This window comes from Pagrus pagrus (genome assembly GCF_965226575.1).
Source record: "Pagrus pagrus genome assembly, chromosome: 2".
Classification (NCBI taxonomy): domain Eukaryota; kingdom Metazoa; phylum Chordata; class Actinopteri; order Spariformes; family Sparidae; genus Pagrus; species Pagrus pagrus.
Window position 1 is genome coordinate 7625287 of NC_140186.1, and position 19150 is coordinate 7644436.

Below are 19150 nucleotides of genomic sequence, written 5' to 3' on the forward strand. Positions count from 1 at the left end.
CAAAGCAGCAGTAACAGGAGCACATCTTCAAATAGCAGCTAGCCGACACAGAAACAGACACTTCAGTTCACTCTCAGGTCGGGAGGCGACGCCTCAGTCGAGCAGCGCTTCTTATTTTGCCCTTAGAAAGTTTTCACGCCGCTCGCACTCTTACTCAGGCTCATGCCCACAGTCACTGGTGTGTTCTCCAACCCACGCAGCCACTCCGTACACTTCAGCACCACGCGCTCATCCACACCATAGTCCTCCTCTTCCTCGTACTCCACATCATCGTACTTATGTTGCTCGTTCAGCAGTGAGATTTTCACTATGGAGCTTATGTCTCCGAGTTCAGCCTCGCTGTTGTTTTTAGCAGCGACTCTGCTGCCGTTTGAACTGCTGTGTCTCTGTGTTGCTGTTTGATGCCTCTTAGAGACGTTTTCCCTCCTGCGTCTGGACTCTGAGGTGCTTCCAGAAACACCGCCTCTGCTTCCGGCGTTTCTGGACGCAGAGTGTTGATGTCTCTCGCTGTTCCTCCGCTGCAGCAGCAGAACAGCCTCAGGTGTGAGAGTCAGTGTGAAACGGGCCTCCTCCTCATGCCTGGAGCTCATCTTCACCTCTGGTTCACTCTTCACAGAGCTCTGCCGCTCATGTTTGTGCTGCTCTGTCTTAGACAGAGACTCGCCCGAGCTGGAGGCGGTGATGCTGTCTGTTTGTGATGAAGGCAACAATCTGTCCCTTCTCTTCACATGCAGCTCTGCCCCCGACACTCCTTTGGCGGTTGGCAGATGACTCCTGGGTTGGCTTTTCTTCCCCAGCTGCTTGAGGTTCGAAGCCAGTCGCTCCTTCACAGAGCTGCCTTTGTCGTCTCTTTGGACCTTCGTCTTGGTCGCAGTCGTCGTAGATGAACTGTTGTTGATAGGTCTCTCCTTCATGGTCAGACCTGATACAGAGCGTGCGATCGACACGGGTGGGATGAACGGCATTTTGGCAACACACAGGATCAAATAGGAGAGGAGCTCAGTTTTGCGTTTGAAGTGCTGGAAGAAGAAAGAAGAGGACGCTAAGGCGGAAACTGATTGACCGAGGAGATGCCTTGATGCATCCTTGGCCATGCAGGGGTCAGCGGTGCGTTGCTGCCGGGATCCACCAGTGCTCACCTACCCTGGAATAGCAGACGACCTGACAGCGTCTTATACCTGAGCAGCAGGAGGGCGTGACATGACGTGTATGACCTCAGGAGGAGGGGAGTGAAGGGTTTTGCTGCAACTCAAATGCTCATTACTCTGCAGCTCAAAGATCTAAAATAAACCCACACTTCTAATCCTGTGGTGTCATCAGCGAGGGCACGTTTACTACACACACATGCAGGCCTAATCCACAGGCTCACTTAATGACTGGACAGAAAGTAAAAGGGAAATCAGTATCTGTGGCAATGGTAACACCTGTGGAAACCAAGTCTGACTTCATTTGCGACCTTCAATGTAGTGGTTTGACTAATCAATCAATAACTGACACAAGGTCCACTTACTAGCTTTTCCCCACAGCGTTCAACTGCATCTCATGGTCTTCATCGGCAGATGGACAAAGCTAAAGCATCAGTCTTAAAGTTTTCTCTTTAATCTACACTGTTGTCATCGATCATGAAGGCTAAAGATTGATTAAAAAGCCTATAGGTCATTTGTTCCCTGTGTTTCGGAAAAGATTAAAATTGTGAAATAATATGTGTATCGAGCTAATTAACAAAAATAATGATTTTGTCCAAACAAGGCATCGTCTAGGGTGCAACTAACCAAACCGAGCCATTAAACTTGCAGATTTTCTGGACCCAATGAAAAACAGGCTCAATACAAATCACACAAACAGACATTTTTGTAGTCAACACAGTCGAGCTATGAAATAAAACCACTGAATGTAATTTTACAGCCAGCCTATGCAATGAATGTTAACATTTTCACATACAAAAAAAAGTTTCAAGAGAAGTTCAACAATCCCTCTCGGGAAAATCTACAATCAAAATATGTTTAAAGTCATGTTTTATTAAAAAAAACTGCACAAGATCTAAATTTGGCTGCATGATTCTTCATTCAGTTGGAGAAAAAAAAAGATTTATTGTTATTCATTTGATAACTGAACAGTCTTCAACAAGTATTTACATACACATGTTGCAAATCATCCTCAAACCCAATCCAATGAAAAATAAGCAACTGGTGAAGCTTGAAATACAAATAAAAAGAATCAGAGAGCCAAACTTCAAATATGTATGACTAAGAAAGTCTTCAGAGTACAGCTATAGGATGTTGCAAGGTGCCATGAATGTAATAGAAGTTCCTCATAATCCATAACATGACCTGGGAAGCCCTAAAATAGCATGTAACGACCCCTACTGCAGAACAAAGGACGATCTGTAAGTGCTGACTTCAGAGAAACTAAACCTTTGCATCTGAAGCTCAGCATGTAAAAGATGCGGAAGGTTGAAAACAATAGTCGCTACCCTTGAGATGCCGCTCGCTTCACACGGCTGCTGAAGGTATTTAAATGTAAGATTATTAGTTTGGAACAAATACACACAGTCTGCTCATATCTAAGCTTAGCATTTGCTCCTGTTGTGTGCTCTTCTTTCACAAGACAGGGACCATAAATAGATATTGCCACAACAAACATTTATTTGATATGATTTTGTTACAAAACATTAAAAGATTGTTAAAATTCTTGTCTCCTCCTTATATATTATACATTTACATCTATATACCTTAAGTTATCCTGACCAACTCTGAGACAGTCACACATTTTGCTGCTTTAGATTAAACTGTTGGTGGTTAAGCTTGCGTGTGTTCATTCACAGCATGTCTTCCTGTGTATGTGGAGGACCCGGTGACAGCGAGGACAACTGTGATAGGCATCCTTGAAATATTTCACAAAGAATGGGATCAGGCAGCATCCGAGCAGCAACCTGTGGGACACAAATTACGCGTCAGTCTTTGCCACATTTAACAGGATTGATGTTGGGTTTTGGCCATTTGAGTCTCACCCGCATAACACAAACGCAAAACACACGAGCCACGCGTGAGCCCCGACTCTGTAGCAGACCTGCGTGGTGACCTGAGTCTGACAGGCGGGGCATGATGTCAGAGCTGGAGAGCGATACAGCTGCGATTCATAGCTCACAAACTTCGGCCTGGGAGTAGACAGAGGGAAAGCAGAAGCTGGAGAGAGGACATGGGAAGACCATCAACACTTTAAGCCCCCCTAGTTTTGAACAATACAACACCGTTACTTAACAAACACCTCCAACTTAAAATGTTACTGAAAATCTACACTTGAGTCTAAAAGGAAAGATATCACAAAGTTTTGAACACAGAAAACGTGACATGTTCAAAATGGAGGCAGCGATCAGGGAGCATGTACCTGACAGAGATGATGGGACTTGGGTGGAGCAGCCAACTCCGGGAGAGAAGGAGAAGGAGGGAGGTGGTGGTAGAGGGCTGAAAGGTGAGTAAACATGGTAGATCCTCTCATCTCGTCCTGTTTGACTTTCATCTGAAGAAACAAATGCACACACGTTTCTTTTGACTGTGAACTCTGTGAACTCAGCAGGTGTGAGAGAGGACTTTACCTGGTAAGAAGTACGGTGGAGGTGTAGGAAACGCCTCATCCGCTTTCGGTGTGGACTCCATTTGATTTTTTTTTTTTGATGTACCACACAAAAAACTGAGCGAGAATCTGAGTATGTTTTGGTTTGTTTGCAGCCGGCAGCAGGTCACCTGTAGGCCCACCAGGTGCGATGGAGAGATACTAATTGAAACCTTCTCTGATTGGTCAAAGAGCCCACAAGTCACAGGCAGGATGATCTTTAAAATGAGGCATTTAAAGGTCATTTTTTTAAAAGTTGCACTACCTTCCTAATGTTTAAAATAATAGAGATTGTGTGCACGTAATTTTGAGGCATTTTCATTGATGTCTTTGGATTTTAAAAAGTTTACGTGATGACAAAAAATGCTAAAGAATAAAGTGTGTGTGTGCAACAGTAAATCCTTGCCACTTGCAGTATGATTGTGAGGGGCTGACTTTGATCACTGCTATGAGACCAACAAAAACACGCATCACTGAGTTGTAGATACAGCTTAAAGGGCAACTCCACCAATTGCACATTAAATTGTCTTTACAGGTCTTTGGGAGTGCTACTGCATATAAGGAAAAAGTAGCATGAACCACAATGCAACTTGACTACTGAGCGACATCACTGGAGGCAAGTTATCAGATTATGTTCTTATGTTCTTCCCAAGACCTGTAAAAACACTTTAATGTGGATAATTGGTGGAGTTACCCTTTATGAAGATAGCCAGATGAGCCTGGTCCCTGGGGCATAAGGGAACTGGGCACCACTAATCCCCTGTTCATCCTGCCATCTGTGCATTGTGTACAATACGAGGAAATATTACATAATCCTAAATGTTCTGTGTCATTATCTGTTTGCACCATGTTAGCACATCATCAGTATATTAAAAACACAACATAACAGAGCAGGCCCCATCTTAAAGCCCTCATCCTGATATTTACCTAATCATAACCAACTTTAACGTGTGGCGTTCAGGCGCCCCTGGGAATCTAAAGCAGTGGTCCGCTTGCCTGTTTAAGCAATGCAGCCTGGGTCATGACTTATTTTCCTCTTCTCTGTTCAAACAAGACATACCTACTACATTTTAGACAGTTTTCTCCAGGCTATGCACTAGATGGTAGTATTTTCTAACCGGTTAGGCCACTTTGAATATTTGTATTTGGGCCACTAGAGGAGCTCTTTCGTGCTCGTCGTAGTTTGGATGTGACACTTGGCTGTGAACGACGATTTTCAGTTGAATGTAACAGCTAGCGTGATGATGCTAAGCTAGCTGTCAGCCAGGCATCCACGGGTTTTGCTGCCGACTTAGCTACCGGATGCTCCCGGTCGTATCCTACTGGCCGTCTTGACATTCCCTCAACATTCCTGGACGAATTCGTGTCGACTGACCAGAGTCCGCGAATTCAGGTCCATTCCTGATCTAACCTTTCCCCGCTAGCGTAACTTAGCTTGCCGGCTAACGAGAGTGCACACTCGGAGAACCGGACCGACGAGGTAGGTTAGCATGAGGGCTAGCGGAATGTACGGCTAATGGTGTGTCCATCATTGGGAGTAAAGGCATCTCCTCCAAGGAAAAACCGGGGTCTGGTGTGGAAAAGGGAGGCCTTAGGGTAAACGTGTGGATAGCAACACGTCTTTATATTTTCAAAATGACCAGCCTGTCTGCCAGGCCTGTCTTACACCGGTGAACAGTTAGCGTCAGCTAGCAGTTCAATTAACCTGCTAGTAACGTTGGTGTCATTTGCTAGCGTTAACGATTTACCGAGAGAGGCAGCTACTAACCCAGTCATGATAATATTATCGTAGCTAGCTAATCAAGTCAGCTTCGCGTCATTAAAGTGAATATACGACGTCAAAGAAATCGAGACTGTGGCGAAATAAGCTGGCTAACGTTAGCTTGGTTATATTTTGGCTCGTTTAGGGAGTCTCACAGTGTTTTGAATGACTTGGCTTAGCTGATGTATCCAAGCTAACACAGCTAGCTATCAGCTGGAGTCCGAATATATAACTGTTAAATTAACGGTCAACCGGCTGTACCACTTGAAGAGCAGCCAGACTTGTTATATCGGCGTGTCATCAGCGGAGTTGTAAAAGCCGAAAGAGGCAAAGTTCACTCGGGCTCCTGGCTCAGGGTTTTTTTTTGTTTGTCGCTAGTTGCTAAACTAAAGTTTTTGCTGTGTGACTTCGCAGAGTTCCACTTAAGGACCACACCCAGACAAGATGTCCCTTCATCAGTTTCTGTTGGAACCCATCACCTGCCACGCGTGGAACCGTGATAGGACACGTAAGGCTCAAATGTTTCCTCCTTCATTTGAATACCACTGTCGGCTCGCACACTGCGTACCAGTTAACAACTCGGAGTTATTGTTTGCAAATAATGCCTGTGAAAACAATGAGTATATTGTGTATTTATGCGATCAGGGAGTGCATCTTCAGCCACAAAAAAGTTACTGTCCCACTATTTGTTTTGAGGATGTGTGAACTCTCACTGAGCATTTCAGCTCCAGAAACTGGTCAGGCTTGTTTGTTATCTGTACTTCCATCCTGTCAACCTGCCGCTTTGGTTTGTTTCTCTGTTGCAGAAATTGCCATCAGTCCTAATAACCATGAAGTCCATATCTACAAGAAGAGTGGCAACCAGTGGGTTAAGACCCACGAGCTGAAGGAGCACAATGGACACATAACAGGTATCGTCTTGTTAATGGATGTTATAATATCATATAAATGGTATATTGTTTCTTTATGTTCTCACTTTGTCAGAGTGGGTGACTAACGCACCTTAACGCTGGTTGCCACCCACCACAAAACAGAAAAAAATATTGAATGTTTACTGTCACATAAAAACACAGATACAGTAATTGTTCTCAGTTACGGTGACAGATTCTCTCCTCACCTCTCTACACTTGTATTTTGAGTGTTATTCATTATCCATAAGAGGGACTAAAGAGACAAAACACACAATAAACAAAATCAAAGATGAATCTGACAGAGCATCATTATTTTTTCTACATTTCTGTAGATATTGCGACAGTTTAAAACTAATGCTTTTTGGTAGATAATGTGGTATCTCACTCCTCTTCTGCATTCCCACGAGTGACCCACAAAAATGCGTCTGCAATGGTCTTAAACAAGAGTTGACACAATGATCCATCTTTATAAACGGCTTATTCAGCTCTAGAGCGTGACATCATAATTCACTTAATGATTACCGCAAAAGTGAGTCAGCATTACACAGTCTCTCTTTGTTTGTGTTGCAGGTATCGACTGGGCTCCCAAAAGTGACCGTATAGTGACGTGTGGAGCAGACCGTAATGCCTACGTGTGGTCCCAGAAGGAGGGGGTATGGAAGCCCACACTGGTCATCCTCAGGATCAACCGAGCCGCCACCTTCGTCAAGTGGTCTCCACTGGAGAACAAGTTTGCAGTTGGTAGCGGTGCTCGACTCATCTCTGTCTGCTACTTTGAGTCTGAGAATGACTGGTGAGACTCTTTGTACAATCGTGACACTTCTTCTGCAAATGTATCGGGTAAAATCGAATACTTAATTTCTAAATGTAGGGATTGAGAGTATTACCAGTTATTGTTCACTTCAGTAAATGGTGTCATGTCACCTTTTTAAGTGCAGTATTGCAGTCAGATCATCGTGTTTTGACATTTATTCATGTCTCTCTGCATTAACCACTAATTTATTACTCTGGGACACGGCAACATCTCGAAGGGATATGAGGCACTTCATCTGTAACTGTTTGTTGTCACTTGGTTTAAAACCACAATTATTCATTTTTCCTGTGTGTAATAAGTTCTTCTGTCAAACCAGGGCGGCCCGATTCTACACCTTTTATTTTTGTTTAGGTCACATGGATGAATTGTGTTAAATAAGGATCAACCAATAAATCAAACAAACTCTCAAATTGTTACCGTCTCCCATTTGAAACATAACATTGGTATATCAGAGTATTTGGTCCTTGAATTTTATCCTTTTTTTCACATTTTATATTAAAAAATGTCAAATGCTTTAGGTGGGTGAGCAAGCACATCAAGAAGCCAATCCGCTCGACCATCCTCAGTCTGGACTGGCATCCTAACAACATCCTGCTGGCTGCTGGATCCTGTGACTTCAAATGCAGGTGAATGTTGTCAGCGGCGAATCTTATGGATCAAGAGCAAAGATTGAATTATTAAAAACCTGCCAACGTCGTCTCTCCCTCTTATGCTTTCTGTTCTGTTTCTTTTGCTTTTCCTCTCCCGACCCCTCCCTCTGCGGCCTCCAGGGTGTTCTCAGCCTACATTAAGGAGGTGGAAGAGAAACCAGGTCCCACACCCTGGGGCAGCAAGATGCCATTTGGGGCTGTGCTAGCAGAATTTGGAGGAGCGGGTCTGTATCTGTGTTTTTATATGCGAGAGTAAAAAAAACCCTCTGAACTGCAGTAACCCTTTGAACTAAGCCAGATCTGTGTTTTTATGCTCTTTGTGTCTGTTAGGTGGAGGGGGTTGGGTCCACTCTGTCTCCTTCTCATCCTCTGGTAACCGTCTGGCCTGGGTCAGCCATGATAGTACTGTCACCGTGGTGGACAGCTCCAAGACTGCCAGGTATAATCATTACTGCACACAGAGGTATCTTGTTTATGGTTGTAACAAACAGGTTTCTCAGATGAAATGTGCCCTGAGGCGTTTTCCTGTAAGCAAACAAATGCTGTGTTTACATTCATTGTTAATCACCACAACACACAATGTGTCTCATTGCATTCTAGCAAAAGTATTGAGTCAGTTTTCTTTGTAAAGCCAATTTTTGAAGTATCCCAGATCCTGTGCTGATTACTAGCATGCAGTCTCACTCTACACTGGCCTTAATTGGCACATCGCTTCATTCCTTGGCATGTTACCACCAACTGTACATCGGTCAATTAGTGTAGAACAATTGGCAGAAATGTGGATCATGCTGCGAACGGGCGTGCGCTTCCATGTGTGTGACAGTCATAAACAAAACGGGGAGCTACTCACACAAAAAAATGCCTTTTCATGCTACTAGAGGTCAGAAACTCCACAGAATATCTGGAAAAACTCAATTAAGCATTTGATTAAAAAAAATGGAAACATAAGTCAGATATTACACAGTTCCTATGCTACAAATTAAGGATACTTTGGCATGTTTTTAATATTGCAATGGGTGCAAATGCCAGAAAACTCACTGATTAGACTGTGCCAGTTTCAGTCAAGGAGATGATGCTGAGCGGTGGGTGATGGCTGTGAAATTTCTGTTACTAATACAAGAGGAAGAGGATAGCTCATGTCACTCAACTAAAATTAGAAAAAGAGGCACATTTTTTATCCTCTCAACCAAACAGGGAGATGGGATAGAGAGAATGAACAGATGACTAAAGATAAGAAAGCTGACTGCGTCCCAAGCGGCTTAATAATGTCCAAAACATGAGTAACCCCTTTCAAAAAATTAAAATGTTGAAAAAGCAGTCCATCGTATTAAAAACCTTTCACTGCATGAGAATGCATTTTAGTGTGTTCTCTGTTACTGGACACTGCAGACAATCTGTGATTCGTAATCTGATCATCTTCTCACATTGTTAATAAAGTGTGAAACCAGGTGAACCAGATCCAATTACATAATGATGTGCTGTTGTCAACAAATTGCAGGCGACATGAATTGAGTGGGCGGTCTTTGAGACAAGTTCTGACTGGAAACCTGCCACACAGCTGTAATCCAAGCACAGTTACTTTATTGTTTTTGGTCACAAAACTGTCGTGATTTGAATTTGTTTGTAATAAAATGCCTGTTTAATCTTTTTAATGTTAAATAAAACCAGATTAATGTCAAGATTGTAATTAATTAGCGTGTGTTTGTGTGTTAAGTCCCTCACAGCTGAAGACGGAGTTCCTTCCTCTCCTCAGTGTCATTTTTGTTTCAGAGAACAGTCTAGTAGCTGCGGTAAGAATAGAACAAACACACTGTTGCACATTTCAGCTAACAAATACACATTAAGTAAGGAACGCTATTTTAAATCCGTTGTCTGCGTCTTCAGGGCCACGACTGTTGCCCCATGCTGTTCCGTTGCGACGACGGTGGGACGCTGACATTTGTGTCAAAGCTCGACCTCCCCAAGCAGAGCATCCAGAGGAACATCTCTGCCATGGAGCGTTTCAGGAACATGGACAAGCGAGCCACCACCGAGGACCGCAACACTGCCCTGGACACACTCCACCAGAACAGCATCACGTAAGTCGCACTGGACGTTAAAGTTTTTAGGTCTTTGATTAAATTAGATATAGTAAAAGTTATTTGAAGAGTTTGTTTTGTCGCAGTTGGTTCATTTTTGTCCCAATTTAGTCGAGTGTGTGATTACAACTTCGTGTTACTGGTGTCACTTTGGAAGCTGCACTGAGAGGTGTTCGTATCATTATCTTACATATTAGAAACATCTCTCAGCATAATTCATTACAGTTCACCAGCACTTCAGCCCCCAACCCACAGCCTTTGAAAATGAGCGTTAAGTTGAATCGAAACATCTCTACAATCAGTTTCAGTGAGACCTGAAGGATTCACTGCAGGACTGTTGTATTCGGCTGAATTAATTTTAGCTCGGTGCAACTTGTAAACTGGCAGCTGATGGTACTTTAACCCCTAGAATAGATGTTGTGTTATGTAACAAAAAGATTGGCTGGAATGGATAAAATCAGAGGCTCAGTGGAGCTCTGCACACAGTATATTTACCGTCTGTTTGTTTATCTGAGGGACTGTGCGTTATCGATTTAGCTCTTTCTTAAGGATGAGTTAAACCTTTTTGGAAACAAGCTCATTACCTTTCTTGCCAAGAGTTGGACAAAAAGCTTAATTGTTCCTTCATATCTGTATGGTGAATAAGAAGCTGCAGGCAGCAGCTGGTTAGGCTAGCTTAGCACAGAAACAGGGCCAAACAGCTATCCAAAGGTAATATAATCCACCTACAAGCACTTCTAAAGCTCACTTTATTTCTCTTGTTTAATCCGCATAAAATCTGAAGTGTAAAAACAAAATGTTGTGAGTTTCTCTTGGTTGGGCCTGCTGACTTTCTGCTCCACTAATAAGCGTTTTATAGAAAATGTCAGTCTTTACCATGCAGGATCAGAACGTTGTCCTCACAGTCACACTCCATCATTATGATTTTCGATTTCATAACTTCTTCACCGCCTTTAAAACTGTCACTATGTATCTGCATGTCTTATGTTTAGCCAAGTGTCTATCTACGAGGGAGACAAAAGGGATTGTCGCAAGTTCTGCACCACAGGCATCGATGGAGCGATGACCATTTGGGACTTCAAGGTAAAAACACACAAGCATCAACAATCCTCCCCAGAGATCGATTTCCTCGCAGCTCTAACTCCCTGGTGTGTTTGTGTTTACCTCCTCAGAGTCTAGAAGCTTCTATCCAGGGTCTCCGCATCATGTGAAGAAATCTTGTGAATGAACGAAGAGACGCTGCGGCCTCACTTCTCCCCCCCTCGCCCCATCCCCCTCCTCCCTCTCCACCTCACCCCCTCCGCTCCTGCGACGCAGCCAGTAACATTACATAACTGACCACCTTATCGAGTGTCTGCCGAAGCACTGATCAGACCATAACACACTCTTGTGGGTGTGTGCAAACACTCTCACACACGCACACACAAACACACTAAAGTACTCACATACACTACACACACATGCACACACTGAGCTGACGTGTGACATCACTGTTGATTTTTTTTTTTGTTTGTTTGTTTTTAAATGAAGGTTAACCAGGTGTCAAAGTGGGAAGGTCCTCTGACACGTATTAAAACGTGAAGTGAAATGTGTGTTTTTATGTTCTCTAACCTCCTGTACCAAAAGTTGAACACTAAACGGTGCATTTTATCCAAAAATCAGACTGTATTTCACCACAGATCAACCTCAACATGATCTCTGAATATCGATGTTTAGTAGATCGGAGGACGTGATGTTTTACTTCCTGGAGTGTAGTAAATACCCAGCAGGTGAAGTCATTGTTTAGATTTGGACCCGGGTTATTGATATTCTGAGGTCATGTTGCCGGTTGGCTGTAGAGAGCTGTGCAGGATCTGATGGTGGAGAAGGAAAAGCAGCTGTCTAAGCTCTGTGCAGAGTCACGGCTGTTCAGCACTAGGCTCTGTAGCTACTACACTAAAACCACACAAGATGGAGGATTTCTATGTAACTGATCATGAGGTAGACATGAAATAAAGAAGAAATACATTTACAGTACACAAGTCACTCGACTGTTCTCTTCCTTTGTCTTTGCCTCTCACATACGGTGGGTAGATAGCAGCTTGAGTAGTTGTGCTAGTTTTGTTTAGTGTTGTTTTTTTTTAAATCTGCAAATTATATTTCTGCCTGTGTGCTTAATAACAGTTTCTTAAGCAGGGTGTAGTTAGAGTATGTTGACTCCAGGAGGCGATCTGTTAATCTCTAACAGGAGTGATGGACCTGTACAAACCTCAGTTAGAAAAAAGATCAATGAGTCAAGGAGAGGAGATTAAAATATTACACTGAATACTCCTCTCTCCCTGCTGGTAGGGGATGAAGAAGGGGCATGGCAGGTTAACAAGGGATGGCAACCCCCCCCCCCCCCTTCAAACTTCTACATTCACAGTCTCTGCTTAGAAAGGGCACTTAAAGTATCAACCCTGTGTTTTTTCATTGACCTAATTGTGCATTTATTACACAATGGCTTGAGTTACACAGGCATGTAACTGGAGAAGAAACCTTTCGAACTTCAGTAGTGCTTCAGGTTTATATCGATACGCGTCTAAAGGACGGAAAATTGTTTTGTTCTTTTACTGTGTATTGTTTTTTGGGGTTTTTTTTTAGACTAAATGTCCACAATCGTGCAAGCAGCTCCATGAACCTGTAATTAGGCACAGCTGTACCTTAGACTAAATGCCTACTTCAGCATGCTAACATGCTGATGTTCAGCAGGTACAATGTTTACCATCTTTGCATAATGTCTTAGCTAGCTAACATTTGCTAACTAGCAGTAAATATGAAGAACAGCGAAGGCTAATGTTTGTTGGGCTCACAGCTTTGGAAAATGACATTTAACTAAGAGTCAACAGCCACGTTAGCTACATGAAGGACAATGTTAAGGAGATATTTTGCATGAATGTTCACCATGTTTGGCATCTGACCAGCCAAGCAAAATTTTCCATCCTGAAATCATGCTGCTGGAACGGTTTAAAACAACACATAAATAGATGAAGTGACAGAGCAGACTGTGTCACCAGTACATACAGAAATATGGCTGGATTCACTTAATTTTGATGGCCATGTTCCCAGAATTCTGATATTTGTCTCATGAGGCCTCTGTCGGCTTATAAAAACAACAACAACAAAGTTTCTTCTCAGATTCACATGCAAAATAATTATGGATGTCCGAGAGACAAGGTAGGAAAAAATAAATAACAGTGTCGTTGACGGAGGGCCTTTGATTTCATTTGCAGGTCCTTAAAGTCCCCAATTAGAATAAAGCGAATTATAGAAATGCTGGCTCTTAACATGTCTGCTATGACAAACAACAGAAGTCAGTTTTGACTGTCAGTTGTAAAATCTTCCTCAAAACCCTAAATGGATTTCACTTCATGTGAAAAAGTTATTATCTTCTGGAGAAAACTTTGACCTATAAATCAAAATACATGAAAGAACTGTAGAAAATGTTTTGTTTAGTCTCCAGTCTGAAGTTTTTCTCCCTGACGCCACCCTTTCCTCCCCTCTTTTGCAGTTTACTTTTCTTCCCCTCCCCTTTCCCTTGTTCCTCTTTCTTTATGCAGAACTACGTCCCTCCCCCTTCTTTTCAGTGTCTTTCATGCTTTATACGTTTTTTTTTTGTGCCTCCCCCTCAGTTTCCACCTCCTCTTTTCTGCCGAACATTGTATTCACGCCCCTCCCTCTCTTCCGTGTTTCACTGAAGCAAAAACCTCAAACCCTTCTCCCTTCTGTCAGTTAAAAATGAAAAGTTTGCTCCCATTCTTGCACATTTTTTGAAACGTTCCGACCCGTGATCTTTTCTGCCTTGAGCAGCGAACTTCCTGCATGTCTCCCCCTCTGAGCTTCACTGTGCCCTCCTCCACTTCCCCCCTCTGACCTCTCCTCCCTCTCTTCAGCTCAGCTTCTCTCTTCCTGAGCTCACTCTGACGTTGGCGTTCGCGTTGACTGGCCAGAGTCCGCGAGCTGAACACCCTCATCTTTATTTGATCCGCCGCCTTCCTCTGTCTCTCTCCTTCCCTCTCTCTCTCTCTCCATCTCTGCAGCTACTCACCCATTCATTTCTGTCCGGCCCTCAGGGTAAGTAGCCTAGAAAATATTTAACAGTTGACTGAGTTTGCTTTGACATGTCAGTAACGCACACACACACACTTTTTGGATGTGTAATGCATTTTCAGGAAGCAGCTAAAAGTGTGCAACAGGCACTCAGACCCACACACACACTCAGTGAGAAACGTGGCTGTTATTATGTAAAATGAGTGCTTGTGAAATAACCGCCTGTGATAGGGATGTTAGTCTTTACTTCCTGGATGTGTGCTCGAGCTGTGAAGTTTGTTTGAAGCATGTGTGCTACCTTTGACCTGCATCATTCCTCTCATGCCTCTGAAAGTCTGGATTTCATTAACACAACCTGAGCGAGATAAGCTAAGTGTGTTTCTCTGTGCAGACGGTTATAAATCAGCTGATGGTGTGGTGTTTTTCTTCTCAAAGCACCTCAGATAGTCTGGACCGACTCTGATGAGACAGCTCTGTAGATTTAATTATAGTTTGTATCGTTATCTGCGTTTTCTTTCCCCTTTTCTTCTTCTTTGTAACACAAATCTTGTAACTTCTGTTTTTTCCAGACTTGTTATCAACTGTTAGCCCACCAGCTGCTGGTTCCTCACACCACTTCCTGGTTTGCTCCTCACATCTGATTGGCAATGGCGTACCATAGCTTCCTGCTGGAACCAATTAGCTGCCACGCCTGGAATAAAGATCGTACCCGTGAGTCTGGTCGCCGTCTCCGATTGGTCACTTCGAGGCCTCTCGCCTCATCTCCTAAACTGCACACTCGCATCATGGAACATCTTGCTTCATGTAGAGTCTGCGCCAAAGAACAAACAGTGTAACAGTCGGAGGTTTGTGATTGGCTCCCAGGTGGGAGAAGGTATTTCCTGTTTCCTGTTACAGTGAGGGTGGCGTCTGGGGGCCTTACTGAGAGGCTCTTGTGCTCCGTTAGCTCCGGGAAACTAATGCCATATTTGGCTGTTTTGATCAGCCCTTTGGTTTCTGGGCAAAGCGGATGTAAGAGTCAGCCGTGGTCGAGTCACAGAGTCATACAGTTGTAGTTTCGCTCAACTTACAAGCTGAACACTTTTGTTGGCTCAGCTCGAAGGCTGAAGGCTCACCAAAAAAAAAATAAAAAAATTGCACACTGAAGCACCCACACTGCTGCTCTGAGACAAACACTGCGTCTGACTCATCTGCTGACTAAAACATGTACAGAGTTTGCTACATTGAGGGAAGGAAGGTCGCAGTTCTTGCACATTGTCTATTTAAAGATAACGTGCGTGTGTGTGTGTGTGTGTTTGTGTGCTGCCTGCAGGCACACGCATACTGTATTTCTGTTTCTCTAGTTTTCTCTGTTCTCATGCACCCAGTCAGCTGCTCTGCGTTCCACTTCGCTGACCGGCCCTTCATAAACTTCTCCTGTCGATCACTCTGTACTTTGTCCTCACATTAATGAACTTCCTGTTTATAAATGTGACTGATTCGAACTGCTCCCTCAGCTGATGCACAGTGTACTAAAATGTGTTTCTGTGCCTCAGAGATCGCCCTGTGCCCCAACAACCACGAGGTCCACATCTACAAGAAAGACGGGGCCAAGTGGAGCAAGATCCACGAGCTGAAGGAGCACAATGGGCAGGTGACAGGTGAGGAAGTCAGACACTCACAGACAGGTGGATTTATGGGGATGCACTTCCTGACATATATACATGTCTTTTAAAATCCCAACTGTCTTGTCCAGAGGTACCTTATAAACAAAGTAAAAGATTTAAAGAAACAGTTCAACATTTTGGGAAATACTCCCCGAGGAGCCAGCAGCTGGTTAGCCTAGCTTAGCACAAAGACTGGAAACAGCTAGTCTGGCTCAGTCCAACGGTAACGAAGTAACCAAAGTGTAAAAATGACACAGATAAATGAAATGTCATGTAAAGAGTGGTATTAATCTTAACAAGCGTATTTTAAAAAAAAATGTTGCAATGTTCCTTTAAATATATATCATGAATATATTTTGTCTTCAGAGATCAATGAGAACCAATGAGTTTCTTTCTGTGGCAGGTATCGACTGGGCTCCGGACAGTAACCGTATAGTGACCTGTGGAGCGGACCGTAACGCCTACGTGTGGACCCTCAAAGAGGGCGCGTGGAAGCCCACCCTGGTCATCCTCAGGATCAACCGCGCCGCTCGCTGTGTGAAGTGGTCGCCACGAGAGAACAAGTTTGCTGTCGGCAGCGGCTCACGCCTCATCTCCATCTGCTACTTCGAGCAGGAAAATGACTGGTGAGGTTTTGGAGGAAAACTTCCTGCTTCTGATTTATACAGAATATGCATATATGTAAGAATATGATATCTCTACTTTTACTCTATATGACTTTTGGGTACTTTTTACAACACTGGGTGTTACCTACAGGTGGGTGTGTAAACACATCAAGAAGCCGATCCGTTCCACCATCCTCAGTCTGGACTGGCATCCCAACAACGTCCTGCTGGCTGCTGGATCCTGTGACTTCAAATGCAGGTACGCAGATGTGTTACTTCACTTGTGAGGACATTTTAATGACTATATTTAAGCACTGCTGTGACTTCTGTCTACTCTGCACATGTGGCACCTATTGCCCCATAAACTATGCTCAAAGGAAAGGGTCACCCAGAGATGATAATTCAGATATAATCTACTCACTCTCATGCCAATGGAAAGTGTGGTGAAGTTTTGTAGTCCACAAAACGTTTGTGGAGCTTCACAGAAAAACAGCGTTGCAGAAATTAATGTGGCTCTCCCAGTATATAAATCAGCCATTGTTTTCAACCTCTTTCACTCCTTCTTGTGTCTTATTCACATCCTGACCCCTCTCGCCCACAGGGTCTTCTCAGCCTACATCAAGGAGGTGGAGGAGAAGCCCGGCCCGACTCCCTGGGGCAGCAAGATGCCGTTCGGCGAGATGTTGTTTGAGTCTGGAGCAGCTCAGGCCACGGGTGGAGGCGGTGGGTGGGTGCACAGCGTGTGCTTCTCGCACTCCGGCAGCCGCCTGGCCTGGACCTCCCATGACTCCACTGTGTCTGTCGCAGAGGGAGGCAAGACCGGCACGTAAGAGAGAGCTGGGCAGCGTACCTTTGTGTCACTGTGTGTGTTGTGTGTGTGTGTTTGTGTGCACTCTGACCTTTGTTGTGACTCCACAGGGTGAACAGTCTGAGCTCTGAGACGCTCCCTCTGCTGTGTGTCACCTTCATTACTGAGAACAGCTTAGTAGCAGCTGTGAGTATTTGACATCTGTCCAATATTTATTATTTATTTGTTTAGTTGTTAATTAACCTGATTACTTTTTTTTTTTTTCTTACTTCAACATGATGATGATCCTGGACCAACATTAATTATGATATTCCAGGAACGACACTAACGGAGATATCAGATTCACTGTGTTATATCTTCTTTCAAACAATGCATGCTCTCCCTTTAAAGCCACCATGTGTAGGACTTTAGCTTTTTATCTTGTGCGCCCCCCGGTGGTAGTAACACATATCAGCTATTGTGACGGATGGGACAATCAGATGCCATTAAAATCATTTGAAAGGTTTTACACATAGCAGGGTTGAACTTTCTGTCTACACCTCAGGATAACAACACCCACAATCACAGGTGACATCTAATCTCATGTCACCATACTGATATTATCTCTGTGTACGTGCTTCTGATCCTCCAGGGCCATGACTGTTACCCGGTGCTGTTTGTGTACGACAGCGCCAAAGGCAGCTTGACATTTGGCGGCAAGCTGGACGTTCCTAAGCAGGCGGCCCAGAAGGGCATCAGTGCCAGGGAACGCTTCCAGAACCTGGACCGTCGGGCCTCAGAGACCCAGAGCACCGACAAGGACCTGAACACCCTCCACAAGAACAGCATCAGGTCAGGGAGAGAAAATAAAATGCATGAAATAAAAATTAACAACTTAAACTCAACAGTAGCTGCTGATCCACAACATAATCCTCATTTTAACGTGTGCATCTTCATCGTCTCTGCTAAAAGAGGTTTGTTTTACTGCGACATCACATGCGTGTGCACAGAGTTTGACTTGTCTCAAACGATATTTCAGTGAGATCTCGGTGCTGGAAGGAGGAAGAAACCAGTGCACCAAGTTCTGCACCACCGGCATGGATGGAGGGATGGGCATCTGGGATGTCAAGGTAACACACACAGACGTTTATATGCTGGGTATCCTGATGACGTGTTTTTCCCAGACGTGATTTGAACATTTTTTTTAAAAAATTCACACTTTTTTTCAGAGTCTGGAGTCTTCGATGAAGAACCTGAAGATCGTCTGAGCTGAAGTTTACATTACCCCGCACAAACTATATCAGCTTCTGGAGATATGAAGAAAACTGCTGCCTTATTACACAAAGCTTCTTGGCCTTATCTTAATCAGGTATTTTTTTTTTTTATACACGAGTTAAACGATCAGACTCAGGTCAAACAGTGTTTGTAATCTCTCTGAAGCTCTTTTGCGAGCTTGTTAAACTCAGCGCTGTATACAGAGTTGACTGACCACCGGTCTGTAAACGGTACTTAGTGAGTTAGATTAGTGTGATCACAGAGAGCTCGGTCTGAGCCCAACGCTTAAAGCTGGAATTTTATATTAACCATGATGAAAGGCTACAGTGTTTGTTAAAGCTTATGCTGGTCATAATATGCATTTAATAAATGATTGCTGTTACAGTATTCAATAGTGCTTGGTTCTTTGTGTCTCTTTGTCTACGTGTGTGTGTGTAACTCTGGAGGTATTGACAACATGAGTAAGTTGAGCTACAGCAGTTCATTCTTGGCATTAAAAACAGCAGTTAAAGTTTAAGTTTAACCAAAAAAATGTGATTTTTGTGATTCTCCTAATCAATTCGGATGGGGACTTGTTTTAAAACGTAAAGAAACAACTAAAAATAAAAACATAAAGTGGCTCCGTTCAGCTCATCCGGTGTAATCCAAGTCTCCAGAAGCCCTGAGAACCAAAACAGGAGATTTAAAACGTGTTGCTGCTCGTCACTTTGATCATGAAGGTGTCGCTTACTATAAAGAGAGTATGGGCCACCATTAAGTACAGAATTGAATATTGGGATGATACATTTCCGATATGGTACCGAAATGTATGTTGTGTATAATTCAACTGAAAAGTTAAGCTGAGATCTGGTTTTAAACCACTCATGGTTCAGTCTGAGGGAATAAATGCAGATTTGTTCTGTGGTGTTTGGCTGATAATGACAATTTTGTTTTCCACTGTCC

At 43.6% G+C, this 19150-nt stretch overlaps 4 protein-coding genes across 4 annotated transcripts; 2 read left to right on the forward strand and 2 right to left on the reverse strand.

The window, feature by feature from the left end:
* Window positions 1–122: 122 nt before the first annotated feature.
* On the reverse strand, window positions 123–1094 carry LOC311272810 (uncharacterized protein; the record flags this gene model as incomplete). Its single annotated transcript, XM_084379502.1, has 1 exon — window positions 123–1094. One exon carries the CDS (start codon window positions 1092–1094, stop codon window positions 123–125), a length of 972 nt encoding a protein of 323 aa, XP_084235628.1.
* Window positions 1095–2621: 1527 nt separating this feature from the next.
* Window positions 2622–3788, reverse strand: LOC311269531 (lipopolysaccharide-induced tumor necrosis factor-alpha factor homolog). The gene is made up of 4 exons (XM_084373719.1): window positions 3596–3788; window positions 3388–3519; window positions 3011–3185; window positions 2622–2932 (listed from the first exon to the last, which is right to left on the reverse strand). Exons 1-4 carry the CDS (start codon window positions 3654–3656, stop codon window positions 2815–2817), a joined length of 486 nt encoding a protein of 161 aa, XP_084229845.1. The 5' UTR covers window positions 3657–3788; the 3' UTR covers window positions 2622–2814.
* Window positions 3789–4693: 905 nt separating this feature from the next.
* On the forward strand, window positions 4694–11852 carry arpc1a (actin related protein 2/3 complex, subunit 1A). The gene is made up of 11 exons (XM_084379234.1): window positions 4694–5092; window positions 5789–5882; window positions 6181–6285; window positions 6856–7078; window positions 7618–7725; window positions 7870–7973; window positions 8080–8188; window positions 9464–9539; window positions 9634–9827; window positions 10820–10910; window positions 11000–11852. Exons 2-11 carry the CDS (start codon window positions 5819–5821, stop codon window positions 11036–11038), a joined length of 1113 nt encoding a protein of 370 aa, XP_084235360.1. The 5' UTR covers window positions 4694–5092; window positions 5789–5818; the 3' UTR covers window positions 11039–11852.
* A 1825-nt stretch (window positions 11853–13677) lies between these two features.
* On the forward strand, window positions 13678–18595 carry arpc1b (actin related protein 2/3 complex, subunit 1B). The gene is made up of 10 exons (XM_084372723.1): window positions 13678–13919; window positions 14465–14606; window positions 15431–15535; window positions 15945–16167; window positions 16298–16405; window positions 16748–16972; window positions 17065–17140; window positions 17586–17785; window positions 17973–18063; window positions 18163–18595. The coding sequence occupies exons 2-10, from the start codon at window positions 14543–14545 to the stop codon at window positions 18199–18201; spliced, it is 1131 nt and encodes a 376-aa protein (XP_084228849.1). The 5' UTR covers window positions 13678–13919; window positions 14465–14542; the 3' UTR covers window positions 18202–18595.
* The last annotated feature ends 555 nt before the right edge of the window (window positions 18596–19150 follow it).

Coding starts and splice junctions, on each gene's coding strand:
- arpc1b (XM_084372723.1), top strand. CDS start 14,543: ATGGCGTACCATAGCTTCCTGCTGGAACCAATTAGCTGCCACGCCTGG. Junction 15,536..15,944: donor GCACAATGGGCAGGTGACAG/GTGAGGAAGTCA, acceptor TTTCTGTGGCAG/GTATCGACTGGGCTCCGGAC. Junction 18,064..18,162: donor TGGGCATCTGGGATGTCAAG/GTAACACACACA, acceptor ACTTTTTTTCAG/AGTCTGGAGTCTTCGATGAA.
- arpc1a (XM_084379234.1), top strand. CDS start 5,819: ATGTCCCTTCATCAGTTTCTGTTGGAACCCATCACCTGCCACGCGTGG. Junction 7,726..7,869: donor TCCTGTGACTTCAAATGCAG/GTGAATGTTGTC, acceptor TGCGGCCTCCAG/GGTGTTCTCAGCCTACATTA. Junction 9,828..10,819: donor CTCCACCAGAACAGCATCAC/GTAAGTCGCACT, acceptor TCTTATGTTTAG/CCAAGTGTCTATCTACGAGG.
- LOC311269531 (XM_084373719.1), bottom strand. CDS start 3,656: ATGGAGTCCACACCGAAAGCGGATGAGGCGTTTCCTACACCTCCACCG. Junction 3,520..3,595: donor TCCACCGTACTTCTTACCAG/GTAAAGTCCTCT, acceptor TTGTTTCTTCAG/ATGAAAGTCAAACAGGACGA. Junction 2,933..3,010: donor TTTGCGTTTGTGTTATGCGG/GTGAGACTCAAA, acceptor TGTGTCCCACAG/GTTGCTGCTCGGATGCTGCC.